General features: G+C 46.0%; 1 protein-coding gene across 5 annotated transcripts in view; it reads right to left on the bottom strand.

The window, feature by feature from the left end:
* Positions 1 to 25,675, bottom strand: part of SEZ6L (seizure related 6 homolog like) — a 214,851-nt gene that overhangs the window by 17,869 nt on the left and 171,307 nt on the right. For all 5 annotated transcript variants that reach the window (XM_032256706.1, XM_032256707.1, XM_032256709.1 and 2 more), the window contains exons 10-12: positions 23,550 to 23,746; positions 16,585 to 16,779; positions 14,512 to 14,703 (exon numbers count right to left, since the gene is read on the bottom strand). In XM_032256706.1, coding sequence (XP_032112597.1) covers positions 14,512 to 14,703; positions 16,585 to 16,779; positions 23,550 to 23,746 — 584 coding nt within the window. The remainder of the gene's footprint in view (positions 1 to 14,511; positions 14,704 to 16,584; positions 16,780 to 23,549; positions 23,747 to 25,675) is intronic.

Below are 25,675 nucleotides of genomic sequence, written 5' to 3'. Positions count from 1 at the left end.
TTTGGGGAGTCCCGCTCAGCACCTGTGTGATCTAGCTTTGGTCAGCCCCTCCAGCTTCCTCCCTCTGCACCCCCACCTTGCATCAGACTGTTTTCTATTTCTCAAGCTCTCCTTTCCGTCTTCCACCTCTGGGCGCAGATTACATATAGGCATGATAGAAGGAAATGGGCTGTGGAAGCAAGGTTAAAATACGAGTTCTGTTACTTATTAGCTGTGTGATTGCCAGCAAGTGGCATAACCTTTCTGATCTTTCGTTTCCTCATTAGCATAATGACAATCAAAGTGGTATCTATCTCTGTTTTCATTTTTTGAGATAGAGTCTTGCTCTGTCACCAGGCTGGAGTGCAGTGGCATGATCTTGGCTCACTGTAACCTCCACCTCCCGGGTTCAAGCGATTCTCCTGCCTCAGCCTCCCGAGTAGCTGGGATTGCAGGCACGTGCCGCTACACCCAGCTAATTTTTGTATTTATAGTAGAGACACGGGGTTTCATCATGTTAGCCAGGATGGTCTCGATCTCTTGACCACGTGATCCATCTGCCTCAGTCTCTCAAAGTGCTGGGGTTACAGGTGTGAGCCACCGTGCCCGGCCAGTGGTATCTATCTCATAGGAATTCAGAGGACTGAGAGAGATTAAATAAGAAAATGCTTGGGATGTTTCTGGCATGTCATAGGTGCTTAGTAAATGATGGATGGTGGTGTTGGTGTTTAATTATGAAATCTTGCTTTTCACCTGACACCTAATCTGCACATCTGTGGTGACTAGATCTTATCTTTCAATACTCAGTCTTCATTTCTCCTTCTCCAGGAAGCCTTCCTTGATACCTCCTACCATCAACTGAATCATAAGTCTTCTTAGTTTTTCCGCTGTTCAGCACTGCATTCACTGCATTGTACTGAAGTATTTATCTGTTTCCCTCACTGGAGATGAGCCTGTTAAAGAAGCGCATCCTCAGGGCCTGGGATTCAGTAAGAATCCAATAAAAGGCTCCAATTATTAAAAATCAGTCCACACTGCCATCTGGTGGCTGCTCTCTTCAGCTGCCAACACAAAGTCCCGGCAGCCTAAGACACCCACACTGGAGTGCAGTGGTGCAACTGCGGCTCACTGCAGCCATGACCTTCCAGGGTCAAGCAATTCTCTTGCTTAAGCCTCCCGAGTAGCTGGGACTGCAGGTGCGTCCCACCACACTCGGGTTTTTGTGTTGTTTTTTTGAGATGGAGTCTTGCTTTGTCACCCAGGCTGGAGTGCAATGGTGCGATTTGCAACCTCCGCCTCCCGGGTTCAAGCGATTCTCCTGCCTCAGCCTCCCTAGTAGCTGGGACTACAGGTGCCCACCACCACACCCAGCTAGTTTTTTGTATTTTTAGTAGAGACGGGGTTTCACCATGTTAGCCAAGATGGTCTCCATCTCTTGACCTCATGATCTGCCCACCTCAGCCTCCCAAAGTGCTGGGATTACAGGCGTGAGCTACTGTGTCCAGCCTCAGTTTTTTTTTAAAGTAGAGACAGGGTCTTGCTATGCTTCCCAGGCTGGTCTCAAACTCCTGGGCTCAAGCAATCCTCCTGCCTCAGCCTCCCAAGGTGTGGGATCACAGCATTTATCAGAGAGTTGAACGTGCAGGTTTAACCCATTTCAGGCCCAATGTGAGACCTAATCCTTTTTCAGCACCTATATGGAATGGACAGCCAGCAAACTGCTTCACACACAGGACTACAAATCCTGAAACATTATAAACTTTATTATTTAAAAATTTTTAAATTGTAGTAAAATCTACATAACATAAAATTGACCATCTTATCCGTTTTAAATGTACGGTCCAGTAGGTTAGTGTACGTTTACATCATTGGGCAACCAATGTCCAGAACTCTTTTCATCTTGCAAATCTTAAACTCTAGGTGCATTAAGCAGCTTATCCCCAGCCCCTGGGACCCACCATCCTACTTTCCGTCTCTACGAAGTTGACAGCTCTAAGGATTGCTTGTTAGTGGACTCAAATAATATTTTCCTTCTGCCTCTGGCTTCTTTCACTTAGCGTAATGTCCTCAAGGTTCATCCATGTTGGAAGTTGTGTCAAACATTTTCTTCCTTTTCAGACTAATCGTCCATTGTAGGCAGGTGCCACATTTTGTTTTTTGTGCATCCATCGATGGACACCTGGGTCGCTTCGCCTCTTGGCTACTCTGAAACATACTGCTATGGGCATGGGTGTGTATGTTAAGCTATGCCCAGACTCCTGACCCACAGAAACTGTGAGAGAATAAATATGTGTTGCTTGAAGCATCTTATTTTGCAAGATGAACCTCAAGCATCCCTTCAAGACAGAGATTGCTCCCCAATGTCATGAACTCTCTCCTTGGAACTCTGTCTTATCACCTGCACAAACCTCCATCATAGCTTCAGAATCTTTTATGGCACTTCTTTCCCAGGCTTAAAATTTATATTATGCTCATAGCCAGCACAATGCCCAGTTCACAGGAAGCATTCCTTTAGTTACACAAATAATGTTTATTGAGCAATTATTATGTGCCAATAACCTAAGACGCACTGAGGACACAGAGGAGAATAAAACAGATACCGTCCCTGGTCCCACGGTACTTGTGGTTCAAGGCACACAGTACAATTTAGGTCCCAGCAAGAACCTTTTTCTCTGTGAACATGACTTACATGTGGGCTCCACTTAGCTTGTGCAATATCAACTAAAACAATAGTTACTGAGCTTTCACAAATTAGGAGATTTCAAATAATAATTTAGATTTCTGGCTTCTTCTGAAACATTAAAAGATCGGGCAATGCTGGGTTCATGAAGTTACATGGAAATGCTTGGCTGGAGTTGAGTCGTGGCTCTCCTGGTTAGACCAGGCATACCTTTTTTTTTTTTTTTTGAGACGGAGTTTCGCTCTTGTTACCCAGGCTGGAGTGCAATGGCGCGATCTCGGCTCACCGCAACCTCCGCCTCCTGGGTTCAGGCAATTCTCCTGCCTCAGGCTCCTGAGTAGCTGGGATTACAGGCACACGCCCCCATACTCTTTACCTTAGCCACAGTCTCTGCCACTCCCTATTGTCTTTCACGTGGTCCTTGCCCGGTCTTGCTGGCATTTAAATGTATCACTTTTCCAACGAAAAGATGAAAGAATCAATCGATGGTATATTTTAGTCACAGTGATCACCGTGCATGAGGAATCTGGGCTTTAATCTCCTCCAGTGGGTGGATGGGGAGGAATCTGGCTTCTGCTCTTGAGGTTGAAGGGTTTTCGTTTATATGTCCATAGCAGTCTTCACTGGGAGTTATAAACAGTTTCTTTCCCACCCTTAAAATCTAGCCCAGAAGTCAGCCTGTGGAAAGACGCTTTCCAGGTCACTGTGTAGCTGGAGTTGCATCTTGCATGACACCATAGGTATGCTCTGGCAGGCGGTGATGCGTTTATTCAGAAAATATCTCATGAGTGCCTCCTTCATGCCCAGCAGTGCTCCAGCAACGGGATGAGGAGGTGAACCAGACACCACTCCTGCCCTCCAGAGCTCACAGTCTGCGTGCTCTCAGGGGCCAAGCAAATGTGTGAATGGAGAATTTAATTAAAAATGGCAGGTGCCATAGGGGAGAGACACTCAGAAGACCCTGGGTGGCTGGAGAAGATCCCTGATGTAGCCAAGGGCAGGGGCTGTTGGAATACTTGAGTGAGAGAGGCAGAGATGTTGAATGTAGTTCCCTTTCCACAAGACTCCCAGATATGAGGCAGTAAGTGGTTCAGCTGATACTTGGCCAAGGCGAATCCTTCCACTAATTGAAGGTCATCTGTATCCTTGAAGTTTACCCCCTGGCATTCCAGAGCAGGATGGATATGCAGCCAACGCTTCTGTGTCTGAGCCCAGAGTCAAATCACAAAGTCTTGCTTAAATCAATCACGGGGCTCCCTCCAAGGAGGCCTCTATTATGTGTTCATGAACGAGGCCTAAAAGGGCTGGCGAGGAATCATTAACCCTGCAGAGCGTACCTTGGGGATGGGCTGTAGGAATGGAGAATTTTTTTTTTTTTTTACAGCGTATGCTTTGAGGTATTGTTTTTTTGGTGCAGGACAGGCCTGCATTATTTCACAATAAACATAGATGGTATAATGAACAGGACCCAGTGCCAATCATATGCCAATTATTCCTCTGAAAATGTCCTGAGGAAGTCTTTGGTCCTCAACCAAGCTGAGCTTACCGGCATCCTTGACAGCCTGGTACAGGATAGGTGCCCAATAAATGTTTCTTGAAAGACCTCACCTCATTTCACTTCAAGGCAAACTGCAGAGCAGGAGTGCTTGGGCTCAAGTGTCCAAGGGCTCAGAATTCAGATCTTAGTTGTACGTCTGTGAGCACCACTGGCTTTTCTGAGCCTCAATTTCCTCATTTTTCAAATGGGCTACCTCATGCCATTGTTAGGAGAATTAAACAAGCTCATGCATGTGAGATGCGCAGCACACAGTGAGCACCCAGTATGCACTGATTATTTTTATGGCTTCTATAATGCTTGTCATAGTTTCATACGAGCTGTACTGTTGTTTACTTAATATATATATGTGTATATATATATTTTGAGACAGAGTCTCACTCTGTCATCCAAGCCGGAGTGCAGTGGTGTGATCTCAGCTCACTGCAGCCTCTGCCTCCCGCGTTCAAGCGATTGTCCTGCTTCAGCCACCCGAGTAGCTGGGACTACAGGCATGCACCACCATGCCTAGATAGGTGTTTGTTTTTGTTTTTCGTTTATTGGATTTTTAGTAGAGTCAGCGTTCCACCGTGTTGGCCAGGCTGGTCTTGAACCCCTGACCTCAAATGATCCACCTGGCTCGGCCTCCCAAAGTGCTAGGATTACAGGCATGAGCCACCACGCCCAGCCTACTTACTATATATTTTTTATTTCTATTGACTTGTTTTTCCATTTAGATTGTGCTGTATAAGGTAGCCTCACTCTAAATAATAATAGTCTTATAATCAGAGGTATTAAATGTCAGTTTTAATTTTTCTCATTTTCTTTCCTTTTTGTCTTTTTTTTTTCAGCCTGTAGACTCCACTCCTTCAATGTCCCAGCCCTGTGTAGGAGCTGCGTGTGAAGTAGTGAATTAGGGAATCATGGTTTCTGTTCTCCCAGAACTCAGTCGAGAAGGGGAACAGAGAACAGTTATCGGGTCATTGCAACCCAGTGTGACCTCAGTCGTGCTGGGAGAAGCACCGAGGAGAAACCTCACTTTCCCTCCCTTGGTGAAGGAGGTTTTTTCTTTTTTTCTTTTTTTTTGAGACGGAGTTTCGCTCTTGTTGCCCAGGCTGGAGTGCAATGGCGCGATCTCGGCTCACCGCAACCTCCGCCTCCTGGGTTCAGGCAATTCTCCTGCCTCAGCCTCCTGAGTAGCTGGGATTACAGGCACGTGCCACCATGCCCAGCTGATTTTTTGTAGTTTTAGTAGAGACGGGGTTTCACCATGTTGACCAGGATGGTCTCGATCTCTTGACCTCGTGATCCACCCGCCTCGGCCTCCCAAAGTGCTGGGATTACAGGCTTGAGCCACCGCGCCCGGCAGGAGGTTTTTTCTTGTTGACACTGGTGGCACCCTTCAGAAAACACAAAACCCTGCTGTATTACCTGCAGTGCAGGAAAATGACCAGCAGGTGGCAGTGGAGGCACAAAAGAATTTCCCTATGAATCTTTCCCTTGAAATTTTCTTTCATAAATTAACAGATTAATTAAGACAACAAATATTTATTGGGCACCTTCTGTGTGCCAGGCATTGTATGTGCTTGGCATACAATGATGAGCAAGGCGGACATGGTCCCTGCCTTCACGTAGCTTGACACCAATGCAGTCCTGTGTGTATTCCGCAGGTATCTCCCGGTGCCAAACCTGTACTAAATACTATCCTGGCCCTGGGGAGGTAGAACGTGGATGACATATAAATCATTAGACCTGGGTGTAAAGGAGGATATTGACAGCAGATCTAGGAGCAGGACCCCCGGGCTAAGTACTAGAATGGCCTTGGGTTATCTGTGCCCTGGCTCTGCCCACTATGGTATTTAAATTTAATTAGACACCCAGAGTATTCCTTTTTTTTTTTTTTTTTTAAATGGAGCCTTTCCTTTGTCCCCCGGCTGGGGTGCAGTGGCTGGATCTCAGCTCACAGCAACCTCCCCCTCCCAGGCTCAAGCAATTCTCCTGTTTCAGCCTCCCGAGTAGCTGGGATTACAGGTGCACGCCACCACATCCATCTAATTTTTGTATTTTTAGTAGAGGTGGAGTTTTGCCATGTTGGCCAGGTTGGTCTCGAACTACTGACCCAAAATGATCCACCCACCTCGGTCTCCCAAAGTGCTGAGATTACAGGCATGAGCCATGGTGCCCGGCCCAGAGTATTCCTTTTAAAACTCTCCAGGTGATGTTAAAGTTTAGCAAGGGCTCAGAACCACTGCTTTGGTGTCCTGGCATGGTTAACACATTAACTTATAATTTAATTAATTTCCAAAATATTTGAACAACCATTCTGTATTAGATGATTTGCATATAGTATTTCTAATCCTCCTCCAAAGTCCTTGAGGGTAATAACAATCATGACCAAAACAGCCCACATTTCCTGAGCGCATTTTCGGAGCCAAGTGCGGTTCTGAGTGTTTTATATTTATGAACTCATTTAATTATCACTACGACCCTAAGACAGATATCATATCTTCATTTCCACTTTATTTTTATGTTGGAGACAGGGTCTCACTCTGTCACCCAGGCTGCAGTGCAGTGGCATGAACACAGCTCACTTCAGCCTTGACTCCTGCTCCCGGACCCCGCTGCCCTAGCCTCCCCTGTAGCTGGGACCACAGGTGTGCACCACCGTGTCTGGCTAATTTTAAAATATTTTATGAAGACAGGCTCCTGAGTACCCTGATGTTACCCAGGCTGGCCTTGAACTCCTAGCCCCAAGCAATCCTCCTTTGCACAGCCCGAAGGGTATACATGTCCCTGTAGCCGCAATTGTCATCATCATCATTATTACTATTGAGACAGAGTCTTGCTCTGTCGCCCAGGCTGGAGTGCAGTGGTGTGATCTCAGCTCACTGCAATCTCTGCATCCTGAGTTCCAGTGATCCTTCTGCTTCAGCCTCCCGGGTAGCTGGGATTACAGGCACATGCCACCATGCCCAGCTAATTTTTGTGTTTTTAGTAGAGATGGGATTTCACTATGTTGGCCAGGCTGGTCTTGAACTCCTGACCTCAGGTGATCCATCTGCCTCGGCCTCCCAAAGCACTAGGATTACAGGTGTGAGGCACCACACCTGGCCAGCAATTGTCGTTATTTAATAATGAAATAAAACCATTTTTCTTTATTAAAGAAAAATGTATTACTTTTTCAAATGGGTGCTATGTTGTGAAGAGTTAACTATTCATTCAGTTGTTTGTACCTAACTGTTTAATAAATGGAACTGTTGGGTATTTTGGCCTAGGAAATCTGTGAAAAAATTCCTGAGATCTCAATGGTGTCGTGAGCTCAGAAAGTTTAGGAAGCTCTGCCCTAGCATGTGCCTGCATATAGGAGGCATGAATGACCAAGTGAGTTGAATGACCAAGTGAGTTGAACGACTGAGTTGAACGACAGACTGAGTTGAACGACAGACTGAGTTGAACGACTGAGTGAGTTGAATGACTGAGTGAGTTGAATGACTGAGTGAGTTGAATGACCGAGTGAGTTGAATGACTGACTGAGTTGAACGACTGAGTGAGTTGAATGACCGAGTGAGTTGAATGACTGAGTTGAATGACCAAGTGAGTTGAATGACTGACTGAGTTGAATGACCGAGTGAGTTGAATGACTGACTGAGTTGAATGACCGAGTGAGTTGAATGACCGAGTGAGTTGAATGACTGAGTGAGTTGAATGACCGAGTGAGTTGAACGACTGACTGAGTTGAACGACCGAGTGAGTTGACCGACCGAGTGAGTTGAATGACCGAGTGAGTTGAATGACCGAGTGAGTTGAATGACTGACTGAGTTGAATGACCGAGTGAGTTGAATGACTGAGTTGAATGACTGACTGAGTTGAACGACCGAGTGAACTGAACGACCGAGTGAACTGAACGACCGAGTGAGTTGAACGACCGAGTGAGTTGAACGACCGAGTGAGTTGAATGACTGAGTGAGTTGAACGACCGAGTGAGTTGAATGACTGAGTGAGTTGAATGACTGAGTGAGTTGAATGACTGAGTGAGTTGCTCCCAGTAGTCCTTCTTGGTAAAGGGTATTATTTTCTTTCACAGATGAGGGCTCTGAGGCCCAGAGAGGGCAGGTTACTTGCCCATGATCACTCAGCAGAGCTGGAGGGTGTGTCTGATTTTGATACCCAGACTCTTCCCTTTATCTCTGCCTGATCTGTCTGTTCTTGAAGTGCCCTGGGGTAAATGGACTAGTATAAAAAAGACATGGCTTTGAGTCCCAGGGGACCAAACTGTGGCTTTGGGCAAGTGACTGGGTAAGAGGCTGTCGACAACCGGAGCTTATGCGGTTTTCTTTTCTTTTTCTTTTCTTTTCTCTCTTTCTTTTCTTTTCTCCCCTTCCCTTTCCCCTTCCCCTTCCCATTTTCCTTCCTTCCTTCTTCCTTCCTTCCTTCCTTCCTTCCTTCTTCCTTCCTTCCTTCCTTCCTTCCTTCCTTCCTTCCTTCCCTCCTTCCCTCCTTCCCTCCTTCCCTCCTTCCCTCCTTTCTCTCTCTCTCTCTCTCTTTCTTTCTTTCTTTTCTTTCTGATGGGGTCTCCCTCTGTCACCCAGGCTGGAGTGCAGTGGCCTGATCTCAGCTCACTGCAACCTCCACCTCCTGGGCTCAAGGGATTCTCCTGCCTCAGCTTCCTGAGTAGTTCGGATTACACCACACCTGGCTAATTTTCATATTTTTAGTAGAGACGGAGGTTTCACCATGTTGGCCAGGCTGGTCTGGAACTCCTGATCTCAAGCAATCCTCCTGCCTTGGCCTCCCACAAGTGCTGGGATTACAGGCGTGAGCCAGTGCACCTGGGGCCTGGTAGCTTATGCAGTTTTCTGTCTGCATCATGAGCTTCTTGGTGTAAGATCTTTGTCTGCTCTAAAGCACCAGAGGTTTGCCCAACAGCTGAACAGCAGAGTGATGAGGTTGGGAAGGTGCTTTTGGGTTTAGTGAGAGCTGAGTTAGAATCCTGGTCTTCCTTTCTGTTGTGTGACCTCGGGAAAGCTGTTCACTCTCTCCCGCCCTTCTTCGCCTGCATTCGTCTCTGCAATTTTCCCTGAGGGCAAAGAGTGTTATTGTGGGGAAGGGCTCAGCATACTGAAGGGCTCATCGAACGGGTACTGTTCCCTTTGTTCGGTCGACGAAACGTTTCTTTTCTTTTCTTTTTTTTGATACAGAGCCTTGCTCTGTCACCCAGGCTGGAGCGCAGTGGCATGATCTCGGCTCACCGCAACCTCCACCTCCAGGGTTCAAACAATTCTCCCGCCTCAGCCTCCCATAGTTGGGACTACAGGCGTGCGCCACCATGCCCAGATAATTTTTGTATTTTTAGCAGAGATGGGATTTCACCATATTGGCCAGGCTGGTCTCGAACTCCTGACCTCGTGATCTGCCCCCCTGGGCCTCCAAGTGCTGGGATTACAGGCGTGAGCCACTGTGCGCGGCCATTGACGAAACGTTTCAAAGCTGTTTTATGTCTGACAACCTCAACCTTAAAAATGCCTTCAGAACCCAGGCTGCACCCTCCCTCTCACTCAGGAGCCGCGCTGCCAGAATCTGACCATCTCTTGCCTCCGGTGTCATCTCCCAACAGCCTCGCCTGCTCATCACGTCGCTGCCACCACGCGCCGGGCTCTTCTTCAGGCTTTTGGGCATACTGCATGTCTCCTGACACCCCGCGTGGCTCGTGAACTCATTAGCATGGGTGTCAGGGAAGCCGTCTCTACTCAGCACTGCAGATCCAATGCTGAGATTTCAGGGAAAGGCGTCCCTGGAGGGAGGGAGGCTTGCATGTTGGAAATCCAGGAGCAGCTGTGGCCGCCCAGAGGGTCTTTAGAGACTGGGTCTCATTGGGGAAGAGCTTTTCCTTTTTAAAAAACGATGCCTCCACTTTTCGGTATTTTAATGTAAGCTTTCGTTTGAAGCTTTTTTGTCTCTGGGTCTCTGCAGCTGGAGTGAACTAACGTGGCTGCTTCTGATCGCTCTTGCAGTCCCTAGAAGGAAATGGGAATGGCGCTCATGTGCTGGTACTGCCCTTGACAAAGGACCACAAGCTGGGGGGCTTAGGACAGCAGAAACTTATTGGCTTGCAGTTCTGTGAGGCTGGAAGTCCAAAATCAAGGTGTCAGCAAGGCCACACTCCCTCTGAAAGCTGCAGAGGAGGAGTCTTCCTTTGTGCTGCCTGGCTTACAGTTCCATCACCCGCTGTCCCTCTGTCACTCCGTGGCCTTCTCCGTATCAGTGTCCCCATCTGTGTCCAGATTTCTCTCTTCTCACAAGAACGTCAATCATTGGATCAACACCCATCTTAACTATGTCCTCAATTTGATCACATCTGCAAGTATTCTATTTCCAATCTAGTTCAGTTACAGATACTGTGGGTTAGGACTTCAAAGACGCTATGCCCACTCCCTTTGTCTGATGGGTGGATTGCAAAAATTTTTTCTCATTTTGTTGGTGCTGGTTCACTCTAATGATAGTTTCTTTTGCTGTGCAGAAGCTCTTTAGTTTAATTAGATCCCATTTGTCAATTTTGGCTTTTGTTGCCATTGCTTTCGGTGTTTTAGTCATGAAGTCCTTGCCCATGCCTATATCCTGAATGGTATTGCCTAGGTTTTCTTCTAGAGTTTTTATGGTGTTAGGTCTCATGTTTAAAATTTCAATCCATCTAGAGTTAATTTTTGTATAAGGTATAAAGAAGGGATCCAGTTTCAGCTTTCTGCATATGGCTAGCCAGGTTTCCCAACACCATTTATTACATAGGGAATCCTTTCCCCATTGCTTGTAATCAAAGTCACAGTTACAGATACTGTGGGTCAGGAGTTCAAAGACCTTATTTCCAATCAAGGTCACAGTTACAGATATTGTGGGTTAGGACATTGGAGACGCTGTGTCCAATCAAGGTCGCAGTTACGGATACCGTGGGTTAGGAGTTCAAAGACCTTATTTCCAATCAAGGTCACAGTTTCAGATATCGTGGGTTAGGATATTGAAGATGCTGTGTCCAGTCAAGGTCGAAGTTACAGATACTGGGTTAGGACATTGAAGACGCTGTGTCCAATCGAGGTCGCAGTTACAGATATTGTGGGTTAGGACTTTGACATATCTTTCTGGGGATAGGTAACAGGAACCAACCAATGTGTACTTGGCCCAAGGTTCTGGGGTTTGGGGACAAAGTGTGGCTGTGGTGAAGGGGCTAGGGTTAGCATGTGTATAAATACACACACACATACATTCACATATATATATAATGTATCTAAAAATGTGTCTTACACATTCAGTGAGTGATAACTCTTGTTATCTGTACTTCCTTCTGAACATCAGTTTCCTTAATATATGTGTATATGCACATATAAACACATATGTATACACACTATATATAGTATATATACATATAAATACACACTATATATATGCATATATAGACACATATGTACACACGTTATATATGTACATACACATACACAAAACCCATATGTTTAGAGATATGTATAGTGTGCTTAGCAATGTGTCTTATACATCCAATAAGTAACCATTGTTATTATCTGTACAACGGAGGGAGTTGCATTTCATGTCTAGGTCACCCTGCACTTACATTTTATCTCTCAGATTCCCTTCAGCTCTGAAATTCTGGAACTCTGACTGAAGAGACAGAAGGAGAGACCGGGCGCAGTGGCTCATGCCTGTAATCCCAGCACTTTGGGAGGCTGAGGTGGGCGGATCACGAGGTCAAGAGATCAAGATTATCCTGGCCAACATGGTGAAACCCCGTCTCTACTAAAAATACAAAAATTGGCTGTGTGTGGTGGTGCGTGCCTGTGATCCCAGCTACTAGGGAGGCTGAGGCGGGAGAATCACTTGGACCTGGGAGGCGGAGGTTGTAGTGAGCTGAGATCGCACCATTGCATTCCAGCCTGGCGACAGAATAAGACTCTGTCAAAAAAAATAAAAAATAAAAAATAAATAAATAAGAGAGACAGATGGAGACACAGGGCTGTGTGGTCCAAGAATCCCTGTTACTGGTGGAAACAGAATAATAAAGTCTCCCTTTTTGAGAAGAGAAGAACACAGAAATAGAAATCTCCCTCTCACAAGAATAGGATCAGATGGTAAGGGAAATCTATGAAGCAAGTGCTGTGGGCCTAAAAATCTTCATTCTTTTGGGGTCTGTAGAGTAAAGCCCTTCTGTGAGCCGAGGAAGCTGAATTTATGAACTAGCAAGTGGGAACCTGGCTTTGGCTGGCTGATGAATAGAGCAGAGAGGAAGGTCTCCTGTGAGTTTGAATTTGGCTGTGCTCTGCCTTCAATGACAAGTGACAGATGTCTCCATTTTTATTTTCCTGTCAGGAATAAAAGAGTTAATGCATGCGCCATTCTTAGAATGATGAAGTGCTCAGTAAGTGTCAGCCTAGCCAGTGAAAACGGATAAGGACTTCCTTGCTTTCTGGTTGCCTTTCTGCAGTGATAGCTTTTGCCCATGTAAATTGCAGAGATGCTTGTTAGCGTGGTCAGCAGGATTTGTGAAGCCTGTTTTAGGCAGTTGTGAGAAGTCACAGAACATAGCCACTATAGGAGATGGCCAAGTCTATAAATTGTACACAGTGTTACTCACATCAGATGTAGGGGAATTTATAATCGACTTACAGGAATTCTAGTTTTTCTTTTCTTCCCCCCGGATCCCCAGAGTTAAATTCTTGGTTCGTTAACACTGTCCAGACCTCAGTGTGGCTTCTGGATTTGAGCTGGCTATATTCCTAATGGAGTTGTTCATAACACAATAATTTAAAGTATTAGTGCAGTGGACAGTTTCCAACCCCCAAAATACCGTGTAAGGTTCTGCTCCTTCCATATAACTTTATGCTTTCCTTACGCAGTGACTGAGAATGCTCGTTGTACATCAGAATCCCTGGAGAGCTTTGAAATAGTATCTTCTTCTCCTTCTTTTTTTTTTTTTCTTGAGGCAGGGTCTTGCTGTGCCACCCAGGCTAGAGTGCAGTGACACAATCACAGCTCACTATAGCCTTGACCTCTTGGTTCAAGCAATCCTCCCACCTCAGCCTCCTGAGCAGCTGGGACAACAAGTGCACACTATCATGACCAGCTAATTTCTCTCTCTCTCTCTGTGTGTGTGTGTATATATATATGTGTGTGCATATATATATATATATACACACACATAATTTTTGGTACAGATGGGGTTTCACCATGTTGCCCAGGCTGGTCTCAAGTGATTTGCTTACCTTGACCTCCCAAGTGCTGGGATTACAGGTGTGAGCCACCACATCCAGAATAGTATCATCTTCTTAAAATGAAACCAATGAGGCTGCGTGTCGTGGCTCACACCTGTAATGCCAGCACTTTGGGAGGCCGAGGCAGGTGGGTCACTAATGGTCAGGAGTTCAAGACCAGCCTGGCCAACATGGTTAAATCCTGTCTCTACTAAAAACACAAAAATTAGCTGGGCGTGGTGGTGCACACCTGTAATTCCAGCTACTTGGGAGGCTGAGGCAGGAGAATCGCTTGAACCTAGGGGCGGGGGTGGGCAAGGATTGTAGTGAGCCAAGATGGTGCCACCGCGCCCCAGCCTGGGTGACATAGTGAGACTCCATCTCAAAAACAAAACAAAACAAAGGAGTTTGGGTCCTTTGTAGGGACATGGATGAACCTGGAAACCATCATTCTCAGCAAACTGACAGAAGAGCAGAAGATCAAACACCGCATGTTCTCACTCATAGGCGGGTGTTGAACAATGAGAACACATGGACACAGGGAGGGGAGCACTACACACTGGGGTCAGTTGGGGGGAAATAGGGGAGGGAGGGTGGGGGGTGGGAAGCTGGGGAGAGAGAGCAAGGGGAGAAATGCCAGATGTAGGTGATGGGGAGGAAGGCAGCAAATCACACTGCCACGTGTGTTCCTATGCAACAATTTTGCATGTTCTTCACATGTACCCCAAAACCTAAAATGCAATAAAATAAATAAATGGGAAAAAACAAAACAAAACAAAACAAAACAAAAAACAAAAAACCCCCAATGATATCATGCTCCCAGGGCTACTTGAGGAAGAAAGAGTGAAATTTGGTAGAAGACTTAGAGCAATGCATGATACATTTACCGTAAATGTCACAGTATATGTACTCCCAATCTGTTAGGTACTGTTGTGTCGTAGTAATAATAATAAAAGCCCCTGTCCCAGAATAGAGTGCCTCCTCCTAGCAGCCCAGCCTTCCATCGCGAACCACAGGAAGTGAATCTGCTTCTACCTACTGAGGGCCCCATTCCATAAACAAGACTCACAAACGCAGTGGGGCAGGCGAGACGTCCAGATGGGAGTCCCTGTTTCGCGGCTGTAGCAGGTCAGAAGGGAACTCCCTTCAAGCACAAAACCGGGGTTGCAGGTGTATTGGATAGTGGTCCCCACCAGCAGCACAGGATCCGAAATTAAGCGGGTCGAGTGATCCACCTCTCCGGGGTCGGTGCAGTACATAACTACGCAGGATGAAACCAGACCAGGTAGACGTCAGACCTCTGGATGACCATGGGTTTGCTGAGAATTACAGAATGATCTAGAAAGTTTCCTAACACATTTCTTTCCCTTTTTGGAAAATAATGTATCTTTTGTTTGTCAAAGGTGGCCAGGATAAAATAGCCTTGAATTTAAATCCTCTTTTAAGAATTTTCCTGTGGGTGTTGAACAATGAGAACACATGGACACAGGGAGGGGGGCACTACACGCTGGGGTCAGTTAGGGGGAAATAGGGGAGGGATGGTGGGGGGTGGGGAGTAGGGGAGAGATGCCAGATGTAGGTGATGGGGAGGAAGGCAGCAAATCACACTGTCACGTGTGTACTTATGCAACAATCTTGCATGTTCTTCATATGTACCCCAAAACCTAAAATGTAATAAAATAAATAAATGGAAAAAATTTAAAAAAAAAAAAAGAATTTTCCCAAAGAGGTGGGTAGCAGTGGCTCACACCTGTAATCCCAGGACTTGAAAGGCAAGACTGAGGTGGATGAATCTCTTGAGCTCAGGAGTTCGAGACCAGCCTGGGCAACATAACGAGATCCGGTTTCTACAGAAGATACAAAAGTTAACGGGTCATGGTGGCATACATCTGTTGCTCCATCTACTCAGGAGGCTGAGGTGAGAGGATCGCTTGAGCCCGGGAGGTCAAGGCTGCAGTGAGCCATGACGGCCCCATAGCACTCCAGCTGGGGCAACAGAATGAGACCTTGTCTCTCTCTCTATATATATATGAATTTGCCAAATAATTTTCATCAGGGTCCAAAGACCTATGCATAAGGTTGCACATGGCACTATTAATTGTAACATTTTTTAAAAAAGGTAACATTGCAAACAGTTTTAACAGGGGAAGAGTTACATACAATGGAATAGCCATCCTGTGAAATTCTGAGCAACTGCTAAAGGGAACAGTGAGGGGGAGCCTTCACTGTTTTCTCTGCAGTGCTGGAATCTAGTAAAATAACCGTTCATTACTTTTCACATTAAAGAATCAATACAGATAAAAGGAAAACAATAAACCAATTAAAAGAGAATAAAGTGGACAACTTGAGTGACATGAAAAGACATCCACATTTCTGAGCTGAAAAAAAGTGGATGCAGGAAGTTTGTAAAAATGGATCGGCCTCCTTCTTCCTTCCTTCCTTCCCACTTTCCTTCTTCCCTCCTTTTTCCCCTCTTTCCTTCCCTCCTTTTCCCCTCCCTCCCTCCCTCTTTCCCTTCCTCTCTCCCTCCCTCTCTCTCTTTCTTTCTCTCTTTCCCCACCCCGCTTCTCAACAGGGTTTTGCTCTGTCACCTAGGCTAAAGGGCATAGGCTCAGACCCCTGAGCTCCAGCAATCCTCCTGTCTCAGCCTCCTGAGTAACTAGGAGTACAGGTGTGTGCCACCACACCCAGCTACTTTTTATGTTTATTATTATTATTTTGTTTAAGAGATGGGGTCTCACTGCATTGCCCAGGCTGGTCTCAAACTCATGGGCTCAAGTGATCCTCCTGCCTCAGCCTCCCAAAGCACTAGGGTTACAGGCATGAGCCACTGCACCAAGCCAAATTTTCTTTTTCACCAGACTACATCCACTCCCATTCAGGGCAGTTCACACCAGCCTCTAATGTCTCACACCCAGCTTATCTCACTCATTTACATTAAGGGCCAGGTTTCTGAAGGCACCTGAGTCTGAGATCCCACTGAAGGCTGTAAAATGACATTTGTAGGCAATGCCCACGATTTGGTTGGGGAGGAGGAGTCCAGATTCTACATTAAACAGCTCCACTGCACCAGCCCAAAAAAGACCCCTACAGGGGATTTGCCACCCAGGGACCCGGAGGAAGGAAACAAAACCACTCTTACTTTTCTCACAAAATGGGGGATCACTGCTCCAGCTGAGGTCCCACTGGCAGGTGAGGGTGTCGCTCCCTACGATGTCGTAGCCAGGGTCACACTGGTAGGTGATTCTGGCTCCCCGCACCAGCTCCGTGTGAGACGTGGTTTTCCAGCCGTTCTGGATCTCCGGTAAATCCGAGCAGGAGTCATTCCTTGACACCTCTTCAAAAGAGAAACGTCAGCCTTAGATGGGGGACGAGGTCTTGTTATCGGGGCCTCCTTTTATGAAGGCTTGAGGAATGAGCGAAGAGAAGAAAAAGGCTCTAGAAATGAGCAACACGCTTCCAAAATCGCGTCACCAGCAAGGGCTCCTCCACGGTGAGACTTTATGGTCCCCTCTCTCTGTGGCCACTGAATTCACTGAACATTCTCCTGGTTTGGTGAAACCAGCTTGGGATTTCGAGTCAGACAGAATCCTAGCTCTGCCACTTACTGATGGTGTGACTGGGAGACAATCACTTCTCGACTCTGCAACTCAGATTTCTTGACCTTTCGTGAGGGAATCATAATTATAACGGCACCTGCCTCACTGTGGCGGCTGCTTATCAGACGTCACTTGACTCTCACCTCCGAGAGTCTACACACTTAAAATTTTTTTTTTCTTTTTTTTTTTCATTTATTACTGTTATGATTATTTTCACAGACAGGGTCTCTGTTGCTCAGGCTGGAGTGCGAGGGTGTGATCACAGCTCTTCATAGTGATCCTCTCACCTCGGCCTCCCAAGTAGCTGGGACCACAGACATTCACCACCATGGCCTGGCTTTTTTTTTTTTTTCTGTAGAGATGAGGTCTTGCTATGTCACCTGGCTAGTCTTGAAATCTTGGGCTCAAGCAATCCTACCCCCTGGGCCTCCCAAAATGTTGAGATTACAGGCACGAGCCACTGTGCGTGGGAGAATTTACACTCTCGTGGAGTCCACATCAACACTGAATAGGAGATTGCAAAAGTGGCCCGGGGTGGCTTTGGAGGTTAGGTCATAACCTCAAAGGTCTCTCCTTGCTCTCTGTTGAATCACTCACTTTGGAGGAAGCAGCTACCATATTGTGAGGATGCTCAAGCAGCCCCCCAGAGAGACCCACATGAAGAGAAACTGAGGTCTTCTGTCAACAGTTGGCATTGACTTGGCAGCCACATGTGTGAGCCATTTGGAAGTTCATCATCCAGTGCCCATCAAGTCTTCGGATGACTGCAGCTCTGGCTGGCATCATGACGGCAGCCTCATGAGAGACCCCAGGATAAAGCCATCCAATTCATGCTGCTCCTGATTTTCTCACCCAGAGAAACTGTGAGATGATAAATGCTTATTGCTGACTTGGAGTAAAATCTGTGGCAATAGGTCACTAACATGCTCAGCTTCACCCTAAGAATATCTATACATCCATGAGTTTGGTGAATACATAATATATGCATTTGTAATATGCATTAAGAGAAGCAATTAGCTATCAAAATAAAAATAAGCTGGGCACCATGGCTCATGTATAATCTCAGCACTTTGGGAAGCCAAGGCAGGAGGATTGCTTGAGCCTAGGAGTTTGAGGGATCAGCTTGGACAATATAGGGAGACCCCTCCCCCACCATCTCTGAAACAACAACAGCAATAAAACTAAAAACATGAGCCAGGCATGGTGGCACGTGTCTGTAGTCCCAGCTACTCAGGAGGCTAAAGTGGGAGGATTGCTTGAGTCCAGTGAGCTATGATTGCATCTGTCACTCTGGGTGACAGAGTGAGATCCTGTCTGAAAAGAATAAAAAAAATTAAACAAAAGCAAATAAAAATAACTGTTGGTATATTCTTCAAATCCAATCGTATCTCATCAGTGAACATGAAGCATACTCCAGAAAATACTACCAACAGCTTATTACTGTGTCTTTCTCTGTAATTGTTCTGTTTTTCTCCTACAAACTCTTGTTACTAAGGTAGCAATGCATGGCAAACTATTTCTATTCTTGCTTCAAAGTGCCCACTGCACAGATTTGGAGGCGCGAGCTAATTATGTTGTATAATTAATTTGCAGTTCTTATGTGCTTCTGGGGAAAGCAGAGCACCTCCGCTGTCTGCAGGAGAGTCATTCTGAGAACCAAGCAATGGCTTTTCCCGGGATTTCATCATGATTTTATTTGGGGAAAGGAGATCTCATGGGTGTCTGCAACAAGAAGGGTAAGAAAATAGCTTGGAGAATTGCTTGGTGGGGGGACAGGAGCCTCTATTTTTAGGCCTCTGAAAAATCAGCCAAACCCTGGATTTGGGACACAGCTGCAAATGCTCAGACTGCGGATGAAAGGGGAGAAATGGGAGCAGACACCAGAAATGTGGTCCGCCTTGAGCCAAATGCTTTGAGACAGAGAAAGGCTTGCTTGTCTGACTTTTCAATATGGGCCACCACGGCTGCACACTCCCGTGGGACCTCCTGTCTCCTTGGTGGCACTCTCTGCGTTTGTAATGTCTCAGTTGCTGCCATGATGGAGAAGAAGCTTGGCTTAAATCTTGTCCTCACTGTTTACTAACTGGGTGGCTTTGGCTAAGTCACTTAACCTTCCTGTTCTTCAGATTTGAGGGCCTGTACCCCAGGGACCCTCATTCAGGAACATACATTGTTACCAAGCACCTTAAGTAGAGGTTTCTGGAATGTTCTGTCCCCATGGACCCTTGTTAACTTTGCTGAGAATTAGAAAACTACCTTATAACCTTCCCGTTCTTCAGATTCCAGGGTCTGTACCCCAGGGACCCTCATTCAGGAACATACATTTTTACCAAGCACCTTAAGTAGAGGTTTCTGGAATGTTCTGTCCCCATGGACCCTTGTTAACTTTGCTGAGAATTAGAAAACTACCGTATAACCTTCCTGTTCTTCAGATTCCAGGGTCTGTACCCCAGGGGCCCTGATTCAGGAACATGCATTTTTTTTTTCTTTACCAAGCACCCTAAGTGGAGGTTCTGGAACGGTCTGTCCCCATGAGCCCTTGTTAACTTTAGTAAGAATTAGAAAACTGCCCTAGAAGTTGGAAGACTTCTTTTCTACTCTTCTTTCTTTTTTAAAGAAGTGATGTGACTCCAGTCACGCTAATGAACTGCTCTAAGCCTCATTGCTCTCATCTGCAGAGTGGAGTCAAGAATTATGACACTGTCTACCCCAAAGGGCAATGTGAAAGTTAAATAACATGCAGGATTTGACAGGGCTGTGTAAACACTAAGATGAGTTAGATGGATTCATTTGTTTGTTTGACTGAGATATTATGAGCACCTTATTAAACACTAAGAATACAGGGGTCTGAAGTCATGGTTTCAGTCTCGTGGTCAATTTTTGTGCAACAGAAATGCACAAATGAACTGAATACATACCACCATCTACCATGTCATGCTCATGGCAGACATCACTAATCAAGCACAGCCCTCTCTGTCTGAATTGAGCTGAAACCCCCCAGTCCTCCAAACAGCACTCCAGGGAGCCACTGTCATTTAATTGGAGTTGATTTACAATATGGAGCTTAATTATGATCTTAGAATAAACACACAGCAAACAATCACTGTCTTCTCATAAAGCACTGGTTACTCATCTCTGTTTTTTAATCCCTTCCCTCCCATGCATTTGGCCATAGGCAGTGGGCAAAGAACAGGAAACAGTGAACAGAATAGGCCTTTGCATCTCTCTGTTCAAACGTGAATTCTGGGAGGTAGAATTCACATTCTAGAACCACGTATGCCCAGAGTCTTCCTGTGGAAGGCTCTAATTGCAATCATAGCAGATCGACTTTGGCCACCTTCCAGAGCTGGGCTTAGGCATTTAGGTCAATATAGGAGCTTCAGAATTCTCTAGTGACCACAGAAACCCCTGACCCTACCATCTGATGCATCCACTGAATGGGAGCTGCATCTGTGTATGGTAAAATCTAGACCCAGAATAGCAAATACCTTTCCCATGCCCATGGCAGGCATCGCTAATCGATCATGACATTCTTTGCCACTGTCTTTAGGGATGGCCTCCTTGGAGTTTTTTTGCAACACGGTCTTCAACATAAGTAGTAAGCAATTGGCTGGCATCACAATTAGCTAGAGCGGTCTATTTGCCATTCTTGTAAAATTGACTGTGTGTTTAAGAGAAATAACAATCAGGAACTGTTCTCTCTTTTTTGTTACCCAAATTAGCCAAGCTGTGTATCTTTGAAAAATATTCTCAGCGCTCCTTTGCTTGCTTCTTCCACAGCCCCAGCTTGTGATCCTGATATTGTCTATTAATGGGACCGCCTTTCTCATTTCCACTAATATCTTAAGGGTAGGGGGAATATTCTATTCATCCCTAGGTCCTGGTTTGCAGAGCCTAGCATATATAGAGGTGTCAAGGGATTTTTTAATGAACCAAATCCTCTGGAAAATGGAGATAATGCATTTGAAGATGAAATAAAATAATGTATGTTAAAGTGCTTGCCAACTGTAAGTTGTCACACAAATCACACAAACTTTCAACTTCGATTAACAAGAACACTTCTTCTTCAAGATGTTGCCAAACTGAACATTGCCCAGACTTTCTGATGAAGCTTGATCAGCTTTGGATAGAGTCAGATTTTTTTTTTTTTTGCCATCATGTCATCAAGCTGAATGCAGGTTTAGAATACTGACTTGGGCATCAGAGGAGATAAAGGAGCAGAACCATGACCTCATCTTTCAGTGGAGATACAGAGGACGTCTAAGGAGAGAGGCAGAAACCAGAACAGCAGAGACTTCCTCCAACGGCAGCTGAATCTGGAGGGTACATTGCCTGGACAGCCAACATGAGTTATCCCCTGAAGCCCGGGGTACTGCCCAGAAAAGAGCCGGGAACCCACAAGAAATTGTAGCAATAACACTCTGAAAATATTTAGCAGCACAATCAAAGGTAAAAAGGCCCCTGAGAAACATAAAAAAGAAGATCAATACTTGTGTTTAGCCTCTCTGAGAGGTGGACATGTAGCAGGCGGGGATGAAAAATGTTCGCCATCTGGAAATAAAAAAACAAGGAATGTGTGTTGGTATGTATGAGGCTTCTTCAGACAGTCCGTGGTCAAGGGGGTAGCTTGTTTTTTAGGTGCAAACGCTGGTACAGAGAGGACAATTCATATTCTTAGGATGGCACAGAAGTAATCGCGGCTTTTGCAAATTGAAATTCCCAAATCTGTGATTATTTCTGCATCAACTTAGTTAGAGATGGAGAATTCTTTAAGTGAAGGGGAAGAAAGGACCAAAGACATGGAATCTTGCCCCAACTACGGGGTCTTCAGTGGTAGCGGTGGCAGCAGAGGGCCGGGTGGGATAAATTCTCCTTTTCTCTGCTCCACCCTGGAAATCAAGATGCGAATCTAATTCCTGGGAAGTGCAAACATGTTCCCTAATCACCGGCCGAATCCTACCCATTGAAATTCTTGGAGTGCAACCACTCATTCTTCCAGATGTCAAAGGACGTTGGGTCTTAATTACCCTCTTATGTCTCCCAGGTTTTCCACTGCTGCCCAACACATTGGGGGTGGAGGAAACTTTGGAGCTGGGGTGAGGAAGCATGGATGGGAGCTCAGCTCTGTCCCTGATGATCAATGTTTCATCCTTGCTTGTCCAGGGTTTCTTCTGCTGGGACACGACAGGGCTGGACCAGTTTGTCTGTTAGTGCAAGTCTCTTGCTTGGGGCTGGGATCAGGGGGACTTCATGGTGTCCCAGTTCTCTGATATCTGGGAATGTTGGTAGTTCAGGCTAGAGTGGTGGCCATAGAAAGATGGGGACACGTGCTTGGATTTGAGGCATATTGTAAAAGTGGAGTTGAGAGGATGGATTGGACATGGGGACAAGGAAGGTGGAGGCAGCCAGAGAAACCAGGAGAGTTGTCTCATTTCCTAGAACTGGCAGGTAGCAGGTGGTGCCGTTGGGTAGTGGTGGTAGTAGGTAGGGAAAGAAATTCTGTTTGGCCATGTTAAATCTGAGATGTCTCCTGGATGGAGGGAAGGGAGGAGTTGGCAGGGAGTTAGATAGATGGATTTGGAGTTTAAAGTCAAGGTTGTAAGTACGAACCGGTCAATCGATATCAGTATTGTTTAAAACCGTGGGATCAGATCAAGGCATGGAGGGAATGAGTCCAGCTGGAGGAGAGGATACAGTCCAGGACAGAGTCTGGGACCCTCTAGTGTTTAAAGGTTGAACAGGGCTGGGTGGTGGAGCGAATCATGAATGAGGGGGAGTTACAGGGTGGGAATGAGAAGGGAAGAGTGTGATTGGATGGAAGTACAGGAGAGGTTATGGGAGTGTGTGAGCTTAGCTTGAATTTGATAGCAGGCTGTTTTTTTTGTTTCATTTGTCTTAGGATGAGCAGGAGAAACATGGTTTGGCAGCCACATTGAGGGTCAGAAAAGACATCTCTTGCATCTATAGCTCCTGGAGTGCATGAAGTGGGAGAGGAAGATTGTTCTTGTTCAGTGAGGCTACAGGAAAAGAAGAGGCCTTAAAGGAGAGCTGAGCTTCAGTTCAGGCAGAAGGTGAAGGCAATGTTTGAAAAGTTTCCCAAATTGGGAGGTGTGTTGATATAAGATCTCAGCTGGCCACACATGAAACCTGACAACAGGATCTCTGCTGACTGCAAATGAAACATGAGGACTTTTGTAAGTTATGAGGCACTGTCTGCTAAATCTTGATATCAACCTTGTGGAATAGTATCACTATTCCCATTTTACAGATGACCAAAGGAAGGCTCAGAGAGGTTCAGTAACTTTCCCAAAGCCACACAGACATTCGCTCACAGTGCTAGGGCTCAAACCCTGGTCCTTCTGACGAGAGATCCTAGGCTCTTAAACACGACTGTGCCAATACAATGAAAAATCAGTGTAGAGCGAAACCTCCAGACAACCTAGAGGAAACCACCTTAACATGCATCTAAACACAAAGTAAAAATAAATGGACCAGATGAGACACCTACCTATGTAGTTCATGATAAATCCCTGGCCCTTTCCAAAGATGAGGCCAGCAGGGTCCGAGTGGAACTGGATGGTTAGGTCTGGCGTAGAAGAGTACAGCTTCTGGGGGCCACTGTTCCCAAGGTACTGCCCCAAGATGTGGGGCATGACCTCGTCACCATCGTAGATGGTCAAGATGTCACTGTTGCTCAGATTCAGGCTTGGAGGGCAGAGAGAAGAGGAAGAGTCATGTGAAACAGACTACGGGCATTCAATAAACCCTTGATTAACTTTTTCAGGCAATCCACAGTTTCTTAAGGCAGACTATGTGTCAGGCCCCAGACTATGTCTTACCCCCAGGCTGGAGGTAGGATTGGCGCATAGACTGCAAATGTGACACAGAGATTTGTAAGTGAACTGGGTTTTTGAAGACAACTTGATGCAATGGTCTTGCTTGCACGGGACTCATTGCAAAGTCAAACGCTGCGTTGTAAGAAGAATCACCTTCAGAACTCCCATTATCAGCAACCATTTCTTAGGTGACAACGCTGTGTAGCACCAGGCTGCAGGCCGGGGCTGTGACCCGCGTCTTTCCTTCTTCTTCAATGCGGAACATGCTGACAGCTTGCTAATTACAACTTACATTTTCATATAAGGTGAAGTGATCTTTCCATTTATCATGGGGCAAATTCCTCAAAGTCAACCGAGTTATCCATGATGTTTAAGGGGTAGGGCAGAGGGTGGGATGGAGGCACCTTATTTATGAGATATGTTCAAACCCATCACCATTCAGACCGTTAAAGGATGACACATTTTCAAAGACTGCAGTGCAAGAAAGTGCCTTGACACTAAATAATTAAACCACAATGGACAGTCAATAATACAGAATTCACTTCAATATACCACAGAAATGTGTGCCCTCTTAGACATGCCAGATAAAATTGATCTCTGATTGAAAGAATGCCAGATAATTCACCTTTGGCTTCATCGATCATGAACAGATATAAACGCACATTCCTTTCTTTTCTTTCTTCTTCTTTCCCTCTCTGTCTTCTCTCTCTCTCTCTCTCTCGTGTCTTTCTCATTTTCTTGTCTGCTTCCCAACATTTTTTTAAAGCATCTACTATGAGCCAGGCACTGTGTTGCACTCAGAAGCGTCCCGGGGTAGTGATCTATCCAGATTTGTAAGCCAGGGATCGTGGCAGGAGTTATGATCAAAGCAAGGACAGAAAGAGTAGGACAAACTCAGATTGGGGGCATCATGGAAGCCCTCCTGGAGTAGGTCATGCTTCTTGGTCTGAAGCCTCAGGAAAAAGTAGGGGACCTCAAGTCAGATAAACAGAGAGTAGGGGCTCAGCTGCAGTGGCTTACACCTGTAATCCCAGCACTTTTGGAGGCCGAGGTGGGAGGCCAGCTTGAGGTCAGGAGTTCAAGAGCATTCTGGTCAACAAAGAGAGACAGAACAACAACAAAAAACAGTGATTCCAGTATGGCGGTGTACCTCTATAGTCCTAGCTTCTCTGGAGGCTGAGGCAGGAGGATCGCTTGAGCCCAGGAGTTTGAGGCTACAGCAAGCTATGATTGTGCCACTGTACTCCAGCCTGGACGACAGAGCGAGAACCCATTTCACAAAACAAAACAATACATGGTGGGGAGAAGGCAGAGGGAAGAAAGGAGTAGGGCTGTGGTTCCTGAAAGAATTTCCCCAGTGGTCAGTGTGCCTGGGGCATGGGATAGGCATAGGAGCCGCAGAGCTCTGCAGGAATTAGACCACGAAGGGCTTAAAGAACCAAGCTTAGACGCTTGGACATCATCCTGCAGGCGATGGGGAGACACTGAAGGGTTTTATACAGGAACTGCATGACTGAGCAATTCAATGATGGAGGAGTGGTATTCCAGGGACCGGCCCTGAGCAGAGTTCCTGAAACTGACGCAGCCTGACAGCGGCCTTCCCTGCTGATAGCGTCACCCAGTGGCCAACAGTGGCGTTTGCTGCTAGTCTGGGAGTAAGGAGGCGAGGTGGCGACTACCTACGTGGGTGTTTCAGGTGGTCAGGACAGAAACACAGAAACACAAAGAAAGGTGCTGAAAGTTTGCTTCTGGGAGGCAGGGATTGTATTTTTTTTTTTTTTTTTTTTTTTTTTTTTTT

Source organism: Sapajus apella, unplaced genomic scaffold, assembly GCF_009761245.1.
Source record: "Sapajus apella isolate SASKATOON/1434 unplaced genomic scaffold, GSC_monkey_1.0 scaffold95, whole genome shotgun sequence".
NCBI classification, from domain to species: domain Eukaryota; kingdom Metazoa; phylum Chordata; class Mammalia; order Primates; family Cebidae; genus Sapajus; species Sapajus apella.
Note: the sequence above shows the minus strand (reverse complement) of the source record. Positions and strands in the feature narration are given on the sequence as shown.